Source organism: Corythoichthys intestinalis, chromosome 4, assembly GCF_030265065.1.
Source record: "Corythoichthys intestinalis isolate RoL2023-P3 chromosome 4, ASM3026506v1, whole genome shotgun sequence".
Lineage (NCBI taxonomy): Eukaryota > Metazoa > Chordata > Actinopteri > Syngnathiformes > Syngnathidae > Corythoichthys > Corythoichthys intestinalis.
The window spans coordinates 41,445,589-41,464,925 of NC_080398.1; the positions used below are offsets into that span (position 1 = coordinate 41,445,589).

At 39.9% G+C, this 19,337-nt stretch overlaps 1 protein-coding gene across 3 annotated transcripts in view; it reads left to right on the forward strand.

The window, feature by feature from the left end:
- The window catches only part of LOC130915081 (protein PTHB1-like), a 244,301-nt gene that overhangs the window by 53,264 nt on the left and 171,700 nt on the right, over window positions 1–19,337 (forward strand). For 2 of the 3 annotated variants that reach the window (XR_009063053.1, XM_057834800.1), the window contains exons 10-19: window positions 535–716; window positions 777–853; window positions 3,044–3,097; window positions 3,173–3,275; window positions 9,828–9,932; window positions 10,318–10,332; window positions 14,175–14,315; window positions 14,579–14,674; window positions 15,859–16,031; window positions 17,701–17,853. Coding sequence is in view for 2 of the 3 variants with exons in the window: in XM_057834800.1 (XP_057690783.1) it covers window positions 535–716; window positions 777–853; window positions 3,044–3,097; window positions 3,173–3,275; window positions 9,828–9,932; window positions 10,318–10,332; window positions 14,175–14,315; window positions 14,579–14,674; window positions 15,859–16,031; window positions 17,701–17,853 (1,099 nt within the window). In the remaining variant the exon portion in view is untranslated. The remainder of the gene's footprint in view (window positions 1–534; window positions 717–776; window positions 854–3,043; window positions 3,098–3,172; window positions 3,276–9,827; window positions 9,933–10,317; window positions 10,333–14,174; window positions 14,316–14,578; window positions 14,675–15,858; window positions 16,032–17,700; window positions 17,854–19,337) is intronic. The other variant, XM_057834801.1, reaches the window with a different exon arrangement.

A 19,337-nucleotide genomic window follows, 5' to 3' on the forward strand; every position in this document is an offset into this window, starting at 1 on the left:
TCGTGCAGCCATATTGAACTGTCAGTGTCAAGAAAACAATAAACCATGTCGCAAAGCGACCACAAGAGTTCGCTGTTGGACAGCACAAAAAGCCTTGCTGTGCTGTAAAACTTACCAAAAGGCAGAATACTGTCTGAGCGGGACATGTGCGTTAATTGCTTCAAATATTTTAACGTGATTAATTTAAAAAATTAATTACCGCGCGTTAACGCGATAATTTTGACAGCCCTAGTTTAAATAAATAATGCGATGCAGGCCCTCATTTGATTTCGACTCTAACGTTTGTACATACATACATACTCTACATAAATATCCTCATTCATTTCCAATGGCAAAAACATTAACATTTTGAAATTACAAAATTTATCATTATCTCGCTCCCATTTTTTGTCCAATTGATATCTTTTACACATCAAAAATGTCAAGTGCCCCTAAATGAATACGAAGTGACCAAAAATCTTTAATAGGTATTGTATTACAAATCAAAACAAATGTGTTATGTTGCGTCTGGTGCCATTTTGTCTTTGGCGCTAGGGATCTGAAGGGCGCCGTGGTGAGCCTGAGTTGGGACGGCCACCTGCTGTGCTCCTACATGGGCACCGACCCGTCCTTCTTCTCCACGCCCAAGGTGGACGCCCGCGAGGTGGACTACGAGCAGGCTGACGCCGAGATGAAGCAGCTGTACAAGTTCATCAGGGAGGCCAGCAGGACGCAAGGTTGGAGGGATTTGCACCAACTACCAAAAAATAAACGATTAAAAAGAGATTTTTTTCCAGACATTCTACCAAAAGGTGAAAATGAAGAGAACGTGACAGTGACAGCGTGCGTGTCTTCAAACATGGACATCCCCTCGGTACTTGCTCAGAGACATGCACTATATCACAAAAATTAGTTCATTAAATGAAGACATTTGCCACATCGGATTTAATTTTGCTACTGGAGTCCCTTTCTGTTCTGTTCCATCTTGTTCCAATTCCTGTTCTGGTTCTCGTTTCCCTTTCTGTTCTATTCTTGTTCTGCCCCTATTCTGCTCTATTCTTACTTTGTTCCTATTCTGTTCCATTTCTCTACTTTTCCTGTTCTGTTCCGTTCCTGTTCTGTCACGTTTCTTTACTCTTCCTGTTGTGTTCCATTTCTGTTCTGTTCTATTCCTATTCTCTTCCATTGCTATTCTGTTCCTTTTCTGCGCTATTCCCACTTTTTTGCTATTCTGTTGCTATTCTGCACTATTCCCACTTTGCTGCTATTCTGTTCCTATTCTGCTCTGTTCCATTCCTGTTGTATTCCTATTCTGTTCCATTGCTGTTGTATTCCTACTCTGTTCCGTTCCTTTTCAATTCTTTTCCTGTTCTGCTCGATCCCTGCTTTGTTCCTAGTCTGTTCCGTTCATATTCTATTCTGTCCCTGTTCTGTTCCATTGTTATTCTATTCCTATTCTGTACCGTTTATACTCCTATTCTGTTCCTATTCTACTCTATTCTTTCTTCGTTCCTATTCTGTTCCTTTCCTATTCTATTCTCTTCCTGATCTGTTCCGTTTCTCTACTCTTCCTATTCTGTTTCATTTCTCTTCTGTTCCATTCCTGTTCCTGTTCTGTTAATTGCTATTCTATTCTTATTCTGTTTCATTGCTATTCTGTTCCTATTCTGCTCTATCCCTACTTTGCTGCTATTCTGTTTCTATTTTGTTCCATTCCTTTTCTGTTCTGTTCCTGTTCTGCTCTATCCCTACTTTGTTCCTATTCTGTTCTTTCCCTGTTCTCTTCCGTCTCTCTACTATTCCTGTTCTGTTCCATTGCTATTCTATTTTATAATCTGTTCCTGTTTTGCTTTATTCCTACTTTGTTCCTATTCTATTCTGTTCCTGTTCTGCTCTATTCGTACTCTGTTCCTATTCTGTTCCATTCCTATTCTATTCTGCTCCCGTTTTATTCTGTTTCTCTACTATTCCCGTTCTGTTCCATTTATGTTATGTTCCATTCCTATTCTGTTCGATTGCTATTCTGTTCCTATTCTGCTCTATTCGTACTTTATTACTATTCTGTTCCTGTTCTGTTCTGTTCCATTGCTATTGTGTTCCTGTTCTGCTCTATGCGTACTTTGTTCCTATTCTGTTCCGTTCCTATTCTATTCTGTTCCTGTTCTGTTTCTCTCTTATTTCTGTTTGGTTCCGTTCTTGTTCAGTTTCTAGTCTAGGTCATGGTCTTGTTTGGCCTTGGTCTTGTCTGGTCTCTAGTCTTTACTGTTGATTCTAGGGCATTTCTGGGTCACTTCCTGTTGATTTTGGGACAATTCAAGGATTTTATTTGGGGGGAGGGTCAAAAATAATAACTGCTAATGGAGATTGATATCAGGTCAGGTTTTTGCCCATTGGAAATAAATGGAGATGGTTTTGTCAAATTATGCTGGAGCTGTACGTTTTTGTGCAACTTTTGTGCTCCTTAACTTCCTGAATTTGTTTACGTGTAAATTATGTGAATATGATAAGAAAATGTAAGACGACAGACATTTTTTCCCTATTGGAAATGAAGGGGGCTCTTTATGTCAAAAAAACAAAACAAAACCCTGCAATTTTGCAAGATCCCGCTGTGAATTTTTGAAAGAAGGGGGAGCTGAAAAAGCCGACAGGGAAAAATATCTGAATATTTAATGTTGGGATTAGTTTTACGATGACTTTTTGAAGCATTTCCAAATGTCGTACAAGGATAGATAAATAATCCCCAAATTAATAGATAACAAATGGATCTCAGTGAGCTTTATTATATGTAATTTGTTAGTGCTAAGTGGTTTTAGGTGTGAATGGTTAGCGTGGGTGTCAAATTCTCTGTTATTGTTCTTACACGCTCATAATGCTCACTGGAAGTTCAATACGGCACCTCGAGGCAAAGAACACCCTGTAATTAGGCCTGATTTGGACGTTTTAACAAATGTGTGTAGTCTCTTTTGTCGCCAGCTGCCTAAATATTGTTGGTAGTGTTATTTTTTTCTCATGTTTTCCCATGACAAGATTAAATCTGATCCTTTTTTTATGTCTGGTTGTGCAGCAAGCTTTGATCCAAGACATGGCTGGCTTTCCTGTTCCTTCGGTGAACGTAAAGGTGAGTTCAGAATCACTCTTGATGATTTTTTTGAAAATTCGGTTTAATGTTGGTCTTCCTCGGAAATGCGCGCAGGTGACGGTGAAAGCCAACAGCGTGCTGGCTTCTTCCAGACTAATCGTCGGAGTTCAACCTCCGCTTGCCGTCACTCAGGACCAGTTTGTCCTCGAACCTTTAGGTCAGTTTGCATGTGTGTGTGTGCGTCTGCACGGACAACATGGCTGACAAATTGTCAGCAGATTTTTCTCATCCTTTGGGTTTCGCATGCTTGTACATGTGAGAGTACTTGTGTTACACTTTGGACAATAGGTTGAAAAACAACGCAATTTGCTTCAAGCAGCTGTAATAATGGGAGCGCTTCCATTAATCCCTTGCAAAGGTTTTCCTCATTTCGACTTTTATTAAAAAAAAATAAAAAATGCGGCATGATAGTGAGATGAAGAGATTCATCCCGTGAGGTAAATTTGTCAAAGAAGAAATACAAAAAAAAACATATGAAAGAGTAATTTGGTTCACAAAGTTATTCAAGTAAAAGGTGAAATATATTTTCTAACCTCTGCGACCTTTGACCTCACGACCCCAAAATGCAATCACCTCTTCTGTTTCATATTGTAAAATATCCTGTAATTTGATAATCCCTTGATTCGTTCTTGTGTATTCGCAAAATTCCTTTTCCGACCTTTGTGACCTTTGACCTTATCACCCGCAAATTTGATTTTTAGTTTATATGACACACTTATCCTGCAAGTTTGATCATTTTTTTTGTTCTTTATTTATTACACCACCCCTTTTATGACCTTCCTGACCTTTGACCTCATGACCCCAAAATGTAATCACCACTTTTGATTCATGTTAAAATATGTCCTGCAAGTGTGGTATTAAGCCCTTTACTTATTATTAGTTATCGCAAAATTCCTTTTCTGATCTGTGACCTTTCACCTCATTTACCCAAAATATAATTGACTCTTCCAGTTTATATTAAATACGTCCTTCAAGTTTTATCATCTTTTTCCTTCATTTATCTTGACCTTTGACCTTACTAACCCAAATTATACTCACCTCCTTTATTTCATATACAAAATATGTCCTGAAAGAGTGACAATAATGCCTTTATTCTTTTTTGAGTGATCAAAAAATTCCTTTTCCGATATCTATGACCTTTGACCTCATAACCCACCAAATTAATCACCTCTTCTGGCTCATATTAAACGGACCCTACAAGTTAACTCATCATACCTTTATTTATTATTGGTTATCACGAAATTCCTTTTTTGACCCCTGTGACCTTTGACCTCATTTACCCTTAAATTTGACTCTTCCAGTTCATATTACATACATGTCCTCCAATATTGATTATAACCTATTTTTCGTTATTGATTTATCACAACATCTTGACCTTTTTCATTTACCCCAAAATTTAACCGACTCTTCTAGGTCATATTACATATTACGTACATCCTTCAAGATTTATCATCTTTGATGTTGATTGATCACATTAAAACTGTTCATAGCAATCGGATACTCAGATTTCCATTCTCCGTGTCAAACAGGACCGGTTTAAAAATAAATCATCTTTTTTCTTCATTTATTCAAGCCCTTTGACCTTATTACCCAAAATTGTAATCACCTCCTTATTTCATATTCAAAATATGCCCTGAAACGGTGACAATAATGACTTAATTATTTTCGAGTGATCACGAAATTCCTTTTCCAATCTCTGACTTTTGACCTCATAACCCCCTCTTCTGGTACAATCATACCCTGCAAGTTTACTTACCATACCTTTCTTTCTTTATTTCTTATTTGTAATTATAAAGTTCCTTTCTCTGACCCCTGTAACCTTTGACCTCATTTAGCCTAAAATTTATTTGACTCTTCCAGTTCATATTACATACATGTCCTCCAAGATTGATCGTAATCATTTTTCGTTGATTTATCACATTGTGACCATTGACATCATTACCCCAAAATGCAATCGCCTCACTCATTTCATTATACAAGCATATCCTGCAAATGTAATGATAATGCCTTTATTCACCCTTGAGTGATCATGAAATTCCTTTTCTGATATCTATGACCTTTGACCTCATAAACCCCATATTTAATTACCTTTTCTGACTCATATTACAAACATACCCTGCAAGTTTACTAATCATTTATTTCTTACGATTGTTTATCACAAAATTCCTCTTTCTGACCTCTGTGACCTTTGACCTCATTTACCCTAAAATTTAATGGACTCTTCCAGTTAATATTATATCCATGTATTCCAGAATTGATCATAACCTCTTTTTCGTTATTGTTTTATTGCATTGTGACCTTTGACCCGATTACCCAAAATGCAATCTGGGGTAATAGAAGCATAATAGAAGCATGTCCTGCAAATGTGATTATAATCCCTTTTTTTATTTATTATTAGGTATCGCAAAATGAATTTTTCTGACCTCTGTGACCTTTGACATCATGACCTTAAAATTTACATGCATACATATGGAACCAAATGCATAACTTCCGATTCCACAAGTTTCACCTACTGGCGGAGGTAATAAAAGAAACATTACACCGAATTGAAGTGCAATATTAATCTTAGATGTCACAAACAGGATCCTTAAATTTAGAATTGGCTGCTATTTAAAGCCATTCCTTTCTTAATCTATCCATTATCACCATACATCAAAACTTCATACATGTGAGCAGATGTTCTCATCTGAAGTAAAAAAAAAAAAAAAAAAAAAGTCAATTTATTTCACTCGCACGTTGTCTGCAGGCTTCATATATCAAGAAAAATGTCATCGCACGCTCTGTTTGAGTTTTTTTTGGCTGTGGGTTGTTTATCATTTCAACATGTATGCAATGTGTTTGCTCATTCCGAGCTGTCAATCAATGACGGTTGCGATTTGAGCAGGAGGCCCCACAGAAAATGTGCTTACCTCGAAGTTATACTCTACATTACTGGTGTTAAACTAACATTAAACGAATGTTCATTCGCCCCTACCAGTCAAAATGGATTGGACGTCTAACGCTGTCAATGGCAGGTAATTATTTAGCCTTCAATACAAACTCTGTTTCATAGTAAACATTCCTACAACCCTCCCTGCAAGGGTTGCGCAAACAGAAGCGAGGACGACACAATTGCGGAGGTCAAGGAGGCGACTTGCACTCTGGTGGTCACCTTTTGTGCGTTTGTTTGTACTCTTGTCGGCGTTAATGGCTTAATGGCCCTGAGAGCCCGGCGGCCGGACCACACGGGCCCGCGGGTCACAAGGACCCGTCCAGATGTGGATGACGGGAAGCCAAGCGAGTCGACGAGCAAAGAGAGAGCGACAGGGATTACCTGCGCGTCTCTCCATGTGTTTGTTGCTTCTAATGGGCCTGGGAACACTTAAAGCACTTAAAACCGTCCGAACTGTTTGACCTGCGGGGCGCCGGGGTTAAAAGCCCCATGCTGAAAGAGTGAATGCCAGGCAGGCAACGGCCAGCGGCGAAGGGGTCACCGCACCTTAAAGGACCAAGGCCGACACACTTACCGCGCCCAAAAATTCCCACAAAAAGTCCGCTTTTCCCGAGTTAGCGCAAACTGGGTGAAAGAAGGTCACGGAGAAATCCCCACTTCACGTTTTGTTTCCGCACACATTTACTCCTACAGTCAAGCCTGTCGACAGGGGAATGACCTGAATGACCCTTAATTTATTTTACTTTACATTCACATATTTCTTTTTTTATTTAAATCATTGCCTGATTAAATAGTATGTTCTACTACTTGATATATACTTAAAAAGTTTAACATATTGAATATTTCAAAGATATTTTTTTTTCCTTTTTTTTGTGTATTATAGTAAACGCTAATACGAATGACACTGTTAAACATGTCCACACACGTAGCACACTATGAATTTTCTTGTCTTTACCAGTGACTGTAGCTGGAGCCTTCAGTAAAATCAAAATAATAAAAAACTACCTACGCTCCACCATATCACAGGGCAGGCTTAACAACTAGAGGAGTGCGAAATTTCCGATTTTTAGATTATTCGCGATTCGGCCGTGGAAGATTCGAGAGCGATTCACAAACATCCAAATTCCGATTATTGAATTATACCAGGTAAAGCGGAAATAAAACACAGCGCGGTCTTCAGGACGCAATGAGGAATGGACTGAGAGTAAAAATCATGTTCACCTCATGCCGCTAGATAAAAAAAAAAAAACAATAATACCTGACCGCAGCCGTCAGCCGCTACAAACAGCGCCCAGTTGCTAGTTGCTAAAAACATACGGCAACATACCGCTATAGTAGATCTCACATATATCTAGAACTAGATGTGAAATGACAGACAACGGCCGTGCTGGATCATATACCAAGAACTAGATGCGAGTAGACAGACTTTCCCGCACTAGTAAACAGGCGCCATCTTAAAGCAGTGGACTTCTCTAGAAGGCTTTGTTGTAGCGAACCTAATTACTTTTTAATCTGAAAACATCATTGCCTGAATAAATACTATGTTCTACTACTCGATACACACTAACAGTGATCCTCTAACTTAAATACATGTAGGCTCTAATAAACCACAATTGTTCTCTTGTACTAAAATATGTTGTTAGAAACACATAAAATGTTAAATCAATGGCAATATTTTATAATATTTAGTCCATATTTTGACCGTTAGTTGGGCCTATGGTTTGCGGGCTCGCAGTGATGACATAATTGGGATCTTTCGTGTTCAACAATTGCTTATTGCTGCCTAAACTCGCGAAGTAAAATGCCACGATGTGCTGCTTTTGGATGCAATTTCCAGTCAAATGGAAACAAGGGGAGTGAAGTGAGTGGTCAAGGTGGAATTATTATTTTTAGTGAATAAATGTGCATAAGTGGAAGCTTCTCCCCCTTTTTGGTCCCTGTATGCACGTACCCTACCCACCACACATTACAACTGGCGCCCAAACATTTTTCCTGGATCCTCAGTCAAGTAAGGGATCCGTCTATTTTCTGGATCCGACGTTCCCACCACGTCTGCAATATTGGTTTCAGATCTGTACATTTTTTTGATTCGTCGGTCCCACAGCGACTTTTCGAATCAGTCTATTTTGTGGAATCGACGGCTGCGACATTGCCATGGGATTGGTCTAATTCCTGGATCTTCGAGTGAGTAAAAAACGCGGATTTGGATTAGTATTGCCATCTTTTATTTTGACTGTTCTTCATGGGAGTTTTCCCCAAATCATACTAAATAATTAAAGGACTATGGCACGCTACAGTGACGACAGTGACTCTGACGTGGACCTCACAAGAATGTTGGCGTTCTTCAGGGAACGCGTGTTTGCTTACTGCTGAGCTCCCGAGTGTAGAGTGGTCAAGGTGGAAATAGTATTTTTTTGTGAATAAATGTGCATAGTGGAAGCTTCTCCCCTTTTTGGTACTTTTATACACGTATCCTAGCTACCACGCGTTACAATGTACAAGACATGGATTACACAAGGTGTGCTCTTTGGCCTGTACTGTATGTAAAGCACACGACAGCCCTGGATGCTAACAATCTACTTAATTATATTGGGATAAGTTTGAAAACGCAATATGCTTACCTTGAATATCTGCTAATAAAACCGGAGTTCCAAACAGCATACACTCTCGCTGCCAACCGGAGTTCCAAACAGCATACACTCTCGCTCCCAACCGGAGTTCCAAATAGAATACACTCTCGCATCACCAGTTTTGCCCAACTTTTGTCTTATCAGGTATTTGCTGCACGCATTTTTCCCTGAAGCTTGTCTTGTGAATGACCGACAGTGCTGTCCTGCGCTTCACTTTTCAGATCTGGTTGATATAGGAAGGGTAGAACTGACGACATGTTGGGAAAGCTAACGAGTGACACGCTGGAATTTCGGCAACGGGACCAGTGACGTCACGCACTGCAACGTAACAAGAATGGCGACCTATCACTTAAAATAATTTCACAAACTTTATTAAAACAAAAACATTAAGAGGGTTTTAATATCAAATTATTATAACTCATACTAACATTGATCTTTTAAGAATTACTTGTCTTAAAAATAGAGGATCCCTTTAAACCTTTCAAAATGGAGTCAGTACAAAGGGTTAAGACAAAGATGAACGCGCGGAGTTTGCCCTTCTGGCCAGATTGCTGGGGCCCCGTCGGCCCGGGTTGTTGGAGCTGCGCCAGCGCGGGTCCGGCGGTTCGGCTGGCGCGGCTCCGGCGGTTCGGTTAGAAGGTCAGATTCCTTCAAAGCCAACTAAGCTCTGCCTTGGTCCCAATGGGAAGGCTTGGCACAATGTTTGTAGGAGTTGTCTTGTCAACTGATGGGGAAGTCTATGCGTAGTGTTTATACAATAGCGTCTACCTTTAGCATTAAGACTGTACGCACTTGAAAAATGTATTCTCGTGCACTATGCGTATAAGACCTGACATGAATAGGCCACGCCCTCAAATGCCCTGAAATGACCAGGTCACACCCCTAAATGTTTCCAAATGACCATATATGATCAGGCCACGCCTCTCAAATGTTCCCAAATGACCTGATATGATCAGCCCACGCCCCATAAATGTCCCAAAATCAACAGGAAGTGACCTGATATTGTCCCCAAACCAACCTGGGCGGGGCTAAGATCTATATCTCCACACGGCAAAGACCAGAAGTAATTTCTCCAGAAATTGCAGTTTCTAGTTTCTATTATTGAATTTAGTCAATGAACATGATTATGTTGGCGTATGTTCCGCAGGTGTGGGCTCGTCCACCTCCGTGGTCTTTTCAGCCTTCCTGAACGGTCGCTACCCACCTGCCGACCTCAGCGGCGACATCACCCTGTCTTACAGCACGCCCACAGGTACAAAAGTAGACTCTAAACAATTGGATTTTTTCTTCTTCTTGGTATTTCGATGCCCTGTGGCACTGTTCTGCCTCTCGCAGCTCAGTCTCGGTACTGGACTGACAGAAATGATGCAATAAGCAGAGTTAGGACTGTGAATTTTTATGTAGAGTGATCATTGCTTCCTTTCTTTCATGATGTCTAATTTTGATTCAGCATCAAGGATAAAAAAAAAAAAAAATCAGAGAATATTGTCTGTACTGTGCGTTTATCTGTACAAGCGAACACGTGCACTGAATTGCGGTGAGCGTGGGAACGAAACGCGTCCGAGTGGAACATCTGCTTCTTCTGTCATCTGTGTAACGTCTTCTCGTTTTCTTCTTCTTCTCTTCCTTCCCCGCAGAGTTCAACCCCAAAGGTACGTGCGTGCTCACGTGCGTAGAGCTTGTAGTCACACATGCACATACTTCGCTCTATAAACAGAAAGAAAGCGTAGCCGACCATTTATGTTTCTGGGACGTGATCCCCACCAACGCACTGTATGAACACTGCCTCAATAATATTTTCTATTTGTCCACTGAAATAACGATTAGCTCTCATTTAACTCCATGTCTGCCATTGACGGCGCTAGACGTCCAATTCATATTGACTAGGAGCGTTGTCAATGTCAGCCAACGAGTGACCTATAATGACGATTTAATTATTTTATTTTTTCTTTTAACTGGTTTTGGTTTTTTTATGGGTTATTTTGTGGTTTTTCCAGTTTGGCGTTTTTCAGGTTTTTTTTTTTTTTTGAATGTTCATTTGCCTCTTCCATCAAGATGGGTTGGACGTCTAGTGAGCCACTCATGGCCAATGAGGGCCTTTTAATGACTAAAATGGAAAAATCAACATTTAACTTTGCCATTTTTATTTATTTATTTTTTGGTAGGTTTTTTGTGGTTTTTCCATTTTTTTCCCTACAGGTTTTTTGTTTTTTTGTTGTTGTTTTTTTTTGTTTTATTTTTGCATTTTTTTTTGAATGGTTATTTGCCCTCTCAGTCAAAATTGATTTTTTTTTTCCAATTTTCTGGTTTGCTTGTTTTTTTGGTAATATTTGGGGGGGTTTATGTTTTTTGTAGTTTCAGTTTTTTAAATTAATTAATTCATTCATTTATTTTACTTTTTCACATATTTTATCAAAAAAAAAAAAAAAATCAAGTTTTCGTCGTGAATGAAAGAAACCAACTTAAGAGTACCCTGTCAGATAAAAATAAAACCAAAAACAAACTTAAAACCAAAACAAACCAAAAACAAAAAAAAACATACTTTTTCAGTCAATGTCACTCTGGAGAGTATTAGTTGCATTGGCCAAAAAATTTAAAACGAAGTAGAACAAAAACATATATGTTGTACTGGAGCATAAGTTGTTTTTTTGTTTTGTTTTGTTTTGTTTTAAATGGGGAAATTCATTTAATAAAATCCAATTCCAAAAACAAACATTTAATTTGAACTGCAAGTTAGTATGGAGATGCTCTTTTGTCGGGGTGCACAAATCCATTTTTTGGAACCGATACCGATATCGATAACTTCCTGCTCCTCAAAGCCGATACCGATATCGATAACCGATAATAGATATATAATTTTTTAAATGTGTACCCTGAGTTTTTTGAACACCTGGAGGTTTCAAAAAAAAATAGTGGTGGATTCAACATAGATTTGCCGTTGATCTCACCAGATTTTTCATAATGACATGAACAAAACAGTGCATTTCACTTCTGCACTGCCCGACAGCCATCTAAAAATGAATGCACTTCCATAAACCACAATGCCTGGTCTTTTCTTGCTTTTATGGGAAGACCCTCGTCTTAATATTGTGAAAGTCCAACAGAAAAATACACATATTCAATACTCAATATACAACAAACTGCACAATACACTTATATACACAACTACTATATGTAGGATTGTTCCGATCATGTTTTTTTGCTCCCGATCGTTTGTTTGAGTATCTGCCGATCCCGATATTTCACGATCCGATTGCTTTTTTTTGCTCCCGATTCAATTCCAATCATTCCCGATAATTTTTCCCGATCATATACATTTTGGCAATGTATTAAGAAAAAAATGAATAAAACTCGGACGAATATATACATTCAACATACTGTATTTGTTTATTATGACAATAAATCCTCAAGATGGCATTTACATTATTAACATTCTTTCTGTGAAAGGGATCCACGGATGGAAAGACTTGTGACTTTGTATATTGTGACTAAATATTGCCATCGAGTGTATTTGTCCAGCTTTCAGTAAATGATACTGCTGCCATGCCCAAATGCATGATGGGAAGTGGAACCATGACTGTGCGTAGTGCTACCAATTGATATATCTTCTCTGCGTTGGCAAATAACATAAGGTGTTAAGAAAAAGATCATTTGCCACCTTGCTTCCCCACATTGCTTCCCATGATATTTCTAATCGTAGGGAGAGGGATTATAAGGCTTTAGCCAATTAAAAAAAGGCTCCAAAGGCTGCCAAAATTCACTCTACTCATTTTACGCTGCCTTTTATCTCTCTATATAGGTAAAACGGGGCCATTACAGATTGAGCACGATAATGCGTGAGTGGGTCGTGCAGTGCATGCTTTAATTGCGTTAAATATTTTAACGTGATACATTTTTTAAAAAATTAATTACCGCCGTTATCGGGATAAATTTGATAACCCTACCTTAAGCCTAAACTAAAGACTCTGGATGAGTCTAACATATTATGTCTGTAACGTTAAATACAATTAGAAAACGATTTAATTTAAAAAAAAAAAAAATATATATATATATATATATATATATATATATATATATTTAAAAAAGGCATGGCCGATATTTTTTTGCCGATTCCGATACTTTGAAAATGACGTGATCGGACCCGATCGATCGGGATGCCGATCGATCGTGACATCTCTAATTATATGTATAGCATAGCACACTAGCATGAGCTACTAAAGCATTGGCTGGCTTCTATAACCCAGCAACTTATTAAGTTCTGTACATATGACCCTTCACCATAGAAATAAACACATGTTGCACATCCAAATGTTATAGTAAACATAAAATACTACGAGGCGGAAACGTAACAGAAAGCATTCACGATTGTCAATGCCACCGCTAGACACCGCAATGTGTATATGAATGAGCTTGTAATGTGAACCAAACTACTGTAACAAAAAATAGATGCACCCAATTATTCTGACCAGCAGGTGGGAACAATGCCCCGCAAATGGTCAACTGCTTTCCCATGCTAGTGTGCCAGCACAGTACATATTATTGGTCCTATTAATAATGTTATTGGATTTATCAGGATGACGTCATAATTCCTATTATCGGACCGATAATTATCGTGCACCAGTACTCTTTTGTCTCATATTCCAAACAACAACAATGATCTGCTCACTCTTAAATAAACGAAGCACACAGTGCCGTAACAAATTACCCAATAACCTTTTCGGGGAACACACCAATAAGAACAGTCACTATAAATAGTTGCCACAACAACAATTGAATCGAGCAAATCGGTGACTAGGAGTGCCTGATGCCTCCTAGCATGCATTGCAGCATTAGGGATGTAAATAACATTTAAAATTCATGTAGTGTGCTAATTATTTCTTCCGTTACCGTTGCAGTTGTTTCATTACTTGGTAGTTCTGATATTTAGTTTGTTGTTTTGTGTCTGTGCTTGCCATTCTCTGCTGTTGTGTGTAGAAATGGATGTAATCCTTTTAAATTGTCCCTCGCGGTCTTGTGAGCGACACAATATTGAACCAATATGTCATTTTTTTAAGGGTCATAGCTTTAATATTTGACATACAGTGGGGCAAATAAGTATTTGGTCAACCACCTATTGTGCAAGTTCTCCTACTTGAAAAGATGATGCCTGTAATTGTCAATATGGGTAAACCTCAACCATGAGAGACAGAATGGGGGGGGGGGGGGGGGGGCCAGAAAATTTATTTCCAAATTAGAGTGGAAAATAAGTAAATGGTCACCTACAAACAAGCAAGATTTCTGGCTGTCAAAGAGGTCTAACTTCTTCTAACGAGGTTTTGTGAGTTTTGTGTGAAATTATTGAATTTTTTTTCCCCATTCTCTTTTGTGTTAACTTTATTTCTTAGTACTCCCCAATACCAATGACGTCATTTTAGCGTCGTATCGGTACTGATACTAGTATCTGTATCGGTGCTGGCAGCAAAGGAGTAAATTATCCTTTGTTTTTGTTTTGCAGGAGTCCCTCATGTCCACCAAAGCCAGTTCAAACTTCCTCTCGCCCTCGTCTGTACGTCATCTTCTCCCAGCAAGAGCAGCGTCTTCAAAATCACCGTCGACACCAACCAGCCGCCCGTAGACCTGGCCACCATCTTTCCTGGTATGGCGCACACAAACATGCAAAAGCGCACGCTCATGATTCTTCATGAATGTTTAAACTAAATGTAGCTTATTTTCCCAGTAATCTAAACCATCAGCTGCAATCAGCAACCCTGCCGACTAAACACTCTCTTTGTTTGCGGCGTGACCGTCTTTTGTGGCCTTCTGTTGCTGTCCCACGCGGCGATAGGCCGGCATATCGGGAGGCATCGCGCAGTCCTTTTTCAACTTGTTTTTTTCCCGCGTCTTTGTGTGCGTCTGCAGAGTTCGCGGCCCAGTCGGAAGATAACGAGGGGAACGGTTTGGCTCTCCGCTTCTTGCCTGGTGGCGTGGTCACCGTGCTGGCTTCAAAGACCTCCCGTAAGAACCAGTCTTTTAAATGCTTGAATATCATCTTATATTCATCATACAATACCATTCAAAATAAATGGCTTCCAGATGAAACGCACAAAAAATACACATAGCAAAACACAAGACATGTGCTTACAAAAGATGTGCACAAACATGATACAAAACAAAAAACATGCATGCAAAAAGCAAGAAAACACACAAATAATTACATGCAAACAAAAAAGAGAAGCACATATACACAAATTCAACATAAACAGTAATTACATGCACGCACATAAGAAATTATACAAAAACAACAAATACAACAGACACATGCACCAACAAGAGATACACAACACGGGACACATAAACGTGCACAAAGACAAAACAAACAGATAAAATACTCTTGTGCACCAACGCAGATGATACCCAAAACACAAGCAAAAAACAAGATATGTGCACATGAAAACAAGACATGCATCTACACATAAAAAGGAAACAGACAAATAATCAAGAAAACACACACGAGACACAAAGACAACAATGACAAGTAACAGTGAGGCAAAGCACACACAGACAAAATACTCTCACACGCACGTAGATGATTCACACAACACTCAAAAGTGGTACAAACTACACTTACAAATAAGTATAAATAAGTAAAAACTCTAACGCACCTCTCTCACTCTGTCACATGGTGCGTTCAGGAACAGCATGCACACAACTGCCACATTAGAACCCAATTCCTTACATTATTATTATTATTACAATTTGTATTTATAATTTGTTTTGCTATGTGTAATTGCCATTCGGAATTGTACCATCGGTATTTATTAAAGTAGCCTTTATTTCAGTAGTCAACTCTGTCATTGACAGTGACAGACGTCATGCTGCTATTACTCTATGTTCAAATGGATTGGACGTCTTACCATCGAGCATCATAGATTGAGCTCCTGACCCATGGAGCCATCATTTTTGTATCGCCATACTGCGTGATAATCGTTATCGTAAGCCTTGCATCATGTATCTTGAGTTGAGAGATTTCCAGTCATTACATGCAACAAACAGAGATACAAAGACAATACTCTCAAAAAACACAAAACCACACAGGAAATACAACATATATACTGCTGAATTCTGTTCTGAAATGGTAAATCAAGACTACCTACACATGAAGTAATGTTATTCCTCCACCTGAATGTATTTTTGCATAGAGCGCTATCGCATCCAGAGCGACGCATTCGAGGACATGTGGCTGGTGACCAACGAGCTCGTCCACAGAGTCGACCATCACTTCTCCGCGTTAGGAGTGGACGACTTCAAGAAGAGCTTCAGCGGACCACCGCCCCTCAAAGACTACTTCCTGTCCATTGACCACCACTTCCAGGTATGCGCGCTAGCATACAGTGGGGCAAATAAGTATTTAGTCAACCACTAATTGTGCAAGTTCTACCACTTGAAAATATTAGAGAGGCCTGTAATTGTCAACATGGGTAAACCTCAACCATGAGAGACAGATTGTGGAGAAAAAAAAACAACAGAAAATCACATTGTTTGATTTTTAAAGAATTTATTTCCAAATTAGAGTGGAAAATAAGTATTTGGTCACCTACAAACAAGCAAGATTTCTGGCTGTCAAAGAGGTCTAACTTCTTCTAACAAGGTCTAACGAGGCTCCACTCGTTACCTGTATTAATGGCACTCATTATCGGTATAAAAGACACCTGTCCACAAACTCAGTCAGTCACACTCCAAACTCCACTATGGCCAAGACCAAAGAGCTGTCGAAGGACACCAGCGACAAAATTGTAGACCTGCACCAGGCTGGGAAGACTGAATCTGCAATAGGTAAAACGCTTGGTGTAAAGAAATCAACTGTGGGAGCAATTATTAGAAAATGGAAGACATACAAGACCACTGATAATCTCCCTCGATCTGGGGCTCCATGCAAGGTCTCACCCCGTGGCGTCAAAATAATAACAAGAACGGTGAGCAAAAATCCCAGAACCACGCGGGAGGACTACTTAGTGAATGACCTACAGAAAACTGGGACCACAGTACCAAAGGCTACTATTAGTAACACAATGCGTCACCAGGGACTCAAATCCTTCACTGCCATACGTGTCCCCTTGCTGAAGAAAGTAAACGTCCAGGCCCGTCTACGGTTCGCTAGAGAGCATTTGGATGGTCCAGAAGAGGACTGGGAGAATGTGTTATGGTCAGATGAAACCAAAATAGAACTTTTTGGTAGAAACACAGCTTCTCGTGTTTGGAGGAGAAAGAATACTGAATTGCACCATACCCACTGTGAAGCATGGGGGTGGAAACTTCATGCTTTGGGGCTGTTTTTCTGCAAAGGGACCAGGATGACTGATCTGTGTAAAGGAAAGAATGAATGGGGCCATGTATCGAGAGATTTTGAGTGAAAATCTCCTTCCATCAGCAAGGGCATTGAAGATGAGACGTGGCTGGGTCTTTCAGCATTACAATGATCCCAAACACTCAGCCAGGGCAACAAAGGAGTGGCTTCGTAAGAAGCATTTCAAGGTCCTGGAGTGGCCTAGCCAGTCTCCAGATCTCAACCCCAAAGAAAATCTGTGGAGGGAGTTGAAAGTCCGTGTTGCCCAGCGACAGCCCCAAAACATCACTGCTCTAGAGGAGATCTGCATGGAGGAATGGGCCAAAATACCAGCAACAGTGTGTGAAGAGTAATAGAAAACGTTTGGCCTCCGTTATTGCCAACAAAGGGTACATAACAAAGTATTGAGATGAACTTTTGGTATTGACCAAATACTTATTTCCCACCATGATTTGCAAATAAATTCTTTAAAAATCAAACAATGTGATTTTCAGTTTTTTTTCTTCCACATTCTGTCTCTCACGGTTGAGATTTACCCATGTTGACAATTACAGGCCTCTCTAATATTTTCATGTGGGAGAACTAGCACAATTAGTGGTTGACTAAATACTTATTCGCCCCACTGTATTTACTTGTAAAACACTGCGACCTAGCATTAAGCATGCATGTAACCATCTTGTACTTGTGTGTGTGTTAGCTTCGCGTCAGCGCTCAAAAGTACCAGGACCTCCTTTCTGAACGGGCCGCCCAGTTCCGAGCCATCCAGCGGCGCCTGCTGACCCGCTTTAAAGACAAAACTCCGGCGCCGCTGCAGAACCTCGACACCCTGTTAGACGCCACCTATACCCAGGTAGACAACACACACGCACACGATTAAATCGCGCCAGCCGAACCGCTGGACCCGCGCTGGCGCAGCTCCAACGACCTGGGCCGGCTAGACGATCACAACCGGGCCGGAAGGCCAAACGCTGCGCGTTCACCTTAGTCTTAACCCTTTGTACTGACTTCATTTTGAAAGGTTTAACGAAGGCTCACTGAAAATAAGTTAACAATTTATTCAGGTCGACAGCGATCAAACAGCAAGGCGAAACAGAAACAAACTCAGGAGGGGAGGCAAGGTCACCCTATCACACGTCAACAAAAGGTTCCCGAGAAAAATGACAACGTTAGTTAAACATTCAGTCTGCTGAAGGCTCTCGCTGGGTGGGTTGTCAGCAGGAAGAAGGGTGTGTCTGTTTATTATTGTCTATTTGTGGATTGGACAGGAGGACTCAAGAGTTACTGTGGTCAGGGCAATGAGGGTTGTGGATTTTGCCACTTCAGCATCAAAGGGGTTCTTGGAATCTTGTCAGTCGCGTTATCAGTTGGATATTGGACATTCTCCGGTGTTCGTTGTATTAGGACAGGGCGTCGAATTGTTCTGGACTGTCCGGGAGAACTGATTGCGAGAGTTGGTGGTGCAGACGTGGGCTTGTCAGCATCAAGTCTTGCTCAGTCAGGTGCATGACGCACAGGTTGGGCTTCCTTGATAAGATGATGTTGTTTATCTCTTAGGCCCTATATTCTGCTTGTTTTCCCTAAAATATGGTATAACTGCTATTTATTTTATATTGGGTGTGTCAGAGTAATACAAACAGTAAATACAATACTGTTCCCTGATTGATTACATTAAGTGTGTTAGAGTAATTCTGTCTCCTTCAACGGAAAACAATGTTTTCGCTCGTATGACGAGAAGAGCCGTCATCCAATCAGCAGCGATATATTTTTTGAAGGTTACTCCCATGAAACCGGTGTTGATAGGATATTTCCCATTTCGATCTACCTTATGAACAAAACTGTTTAATGTATTGGAAAATGACTTTAGTGCCTCTTTAAAGCGTCACTCAGTCTCGACACGTTTACCTTAATTTACTGTATGAGCCTTGTAGTTTGATTAATAGACATCCTGTTTGAGGGTGATTAATTGCGAGCTCACACCCAGTTCACTTCCATGCTTGGACACACACACACACACACACACACTGAGATGTGAAATCTTATAACTTTGGGCAGATCCGACTTGTAATTGTCCATATTGTGACATACAGTTGTGGTCAAAAGTTTACATACACTTGTGAAGAACATAATGTCATGGCTCTCTTGAGTTTCCAGTTATTTCTACAACTCTGATTTTTCTCTGATAGAGTGATTGGAACAGATACTTCTTTGTCACAAAAAACATTCATGAAGATTGGTTCTTTTATGACTTTATTACGGGTGAACAGAAAAAAGTGATCAAATCTGCTGGGTCAAAAATATACATACAGCAACACAAATTAGCAATTTTGGCGAATC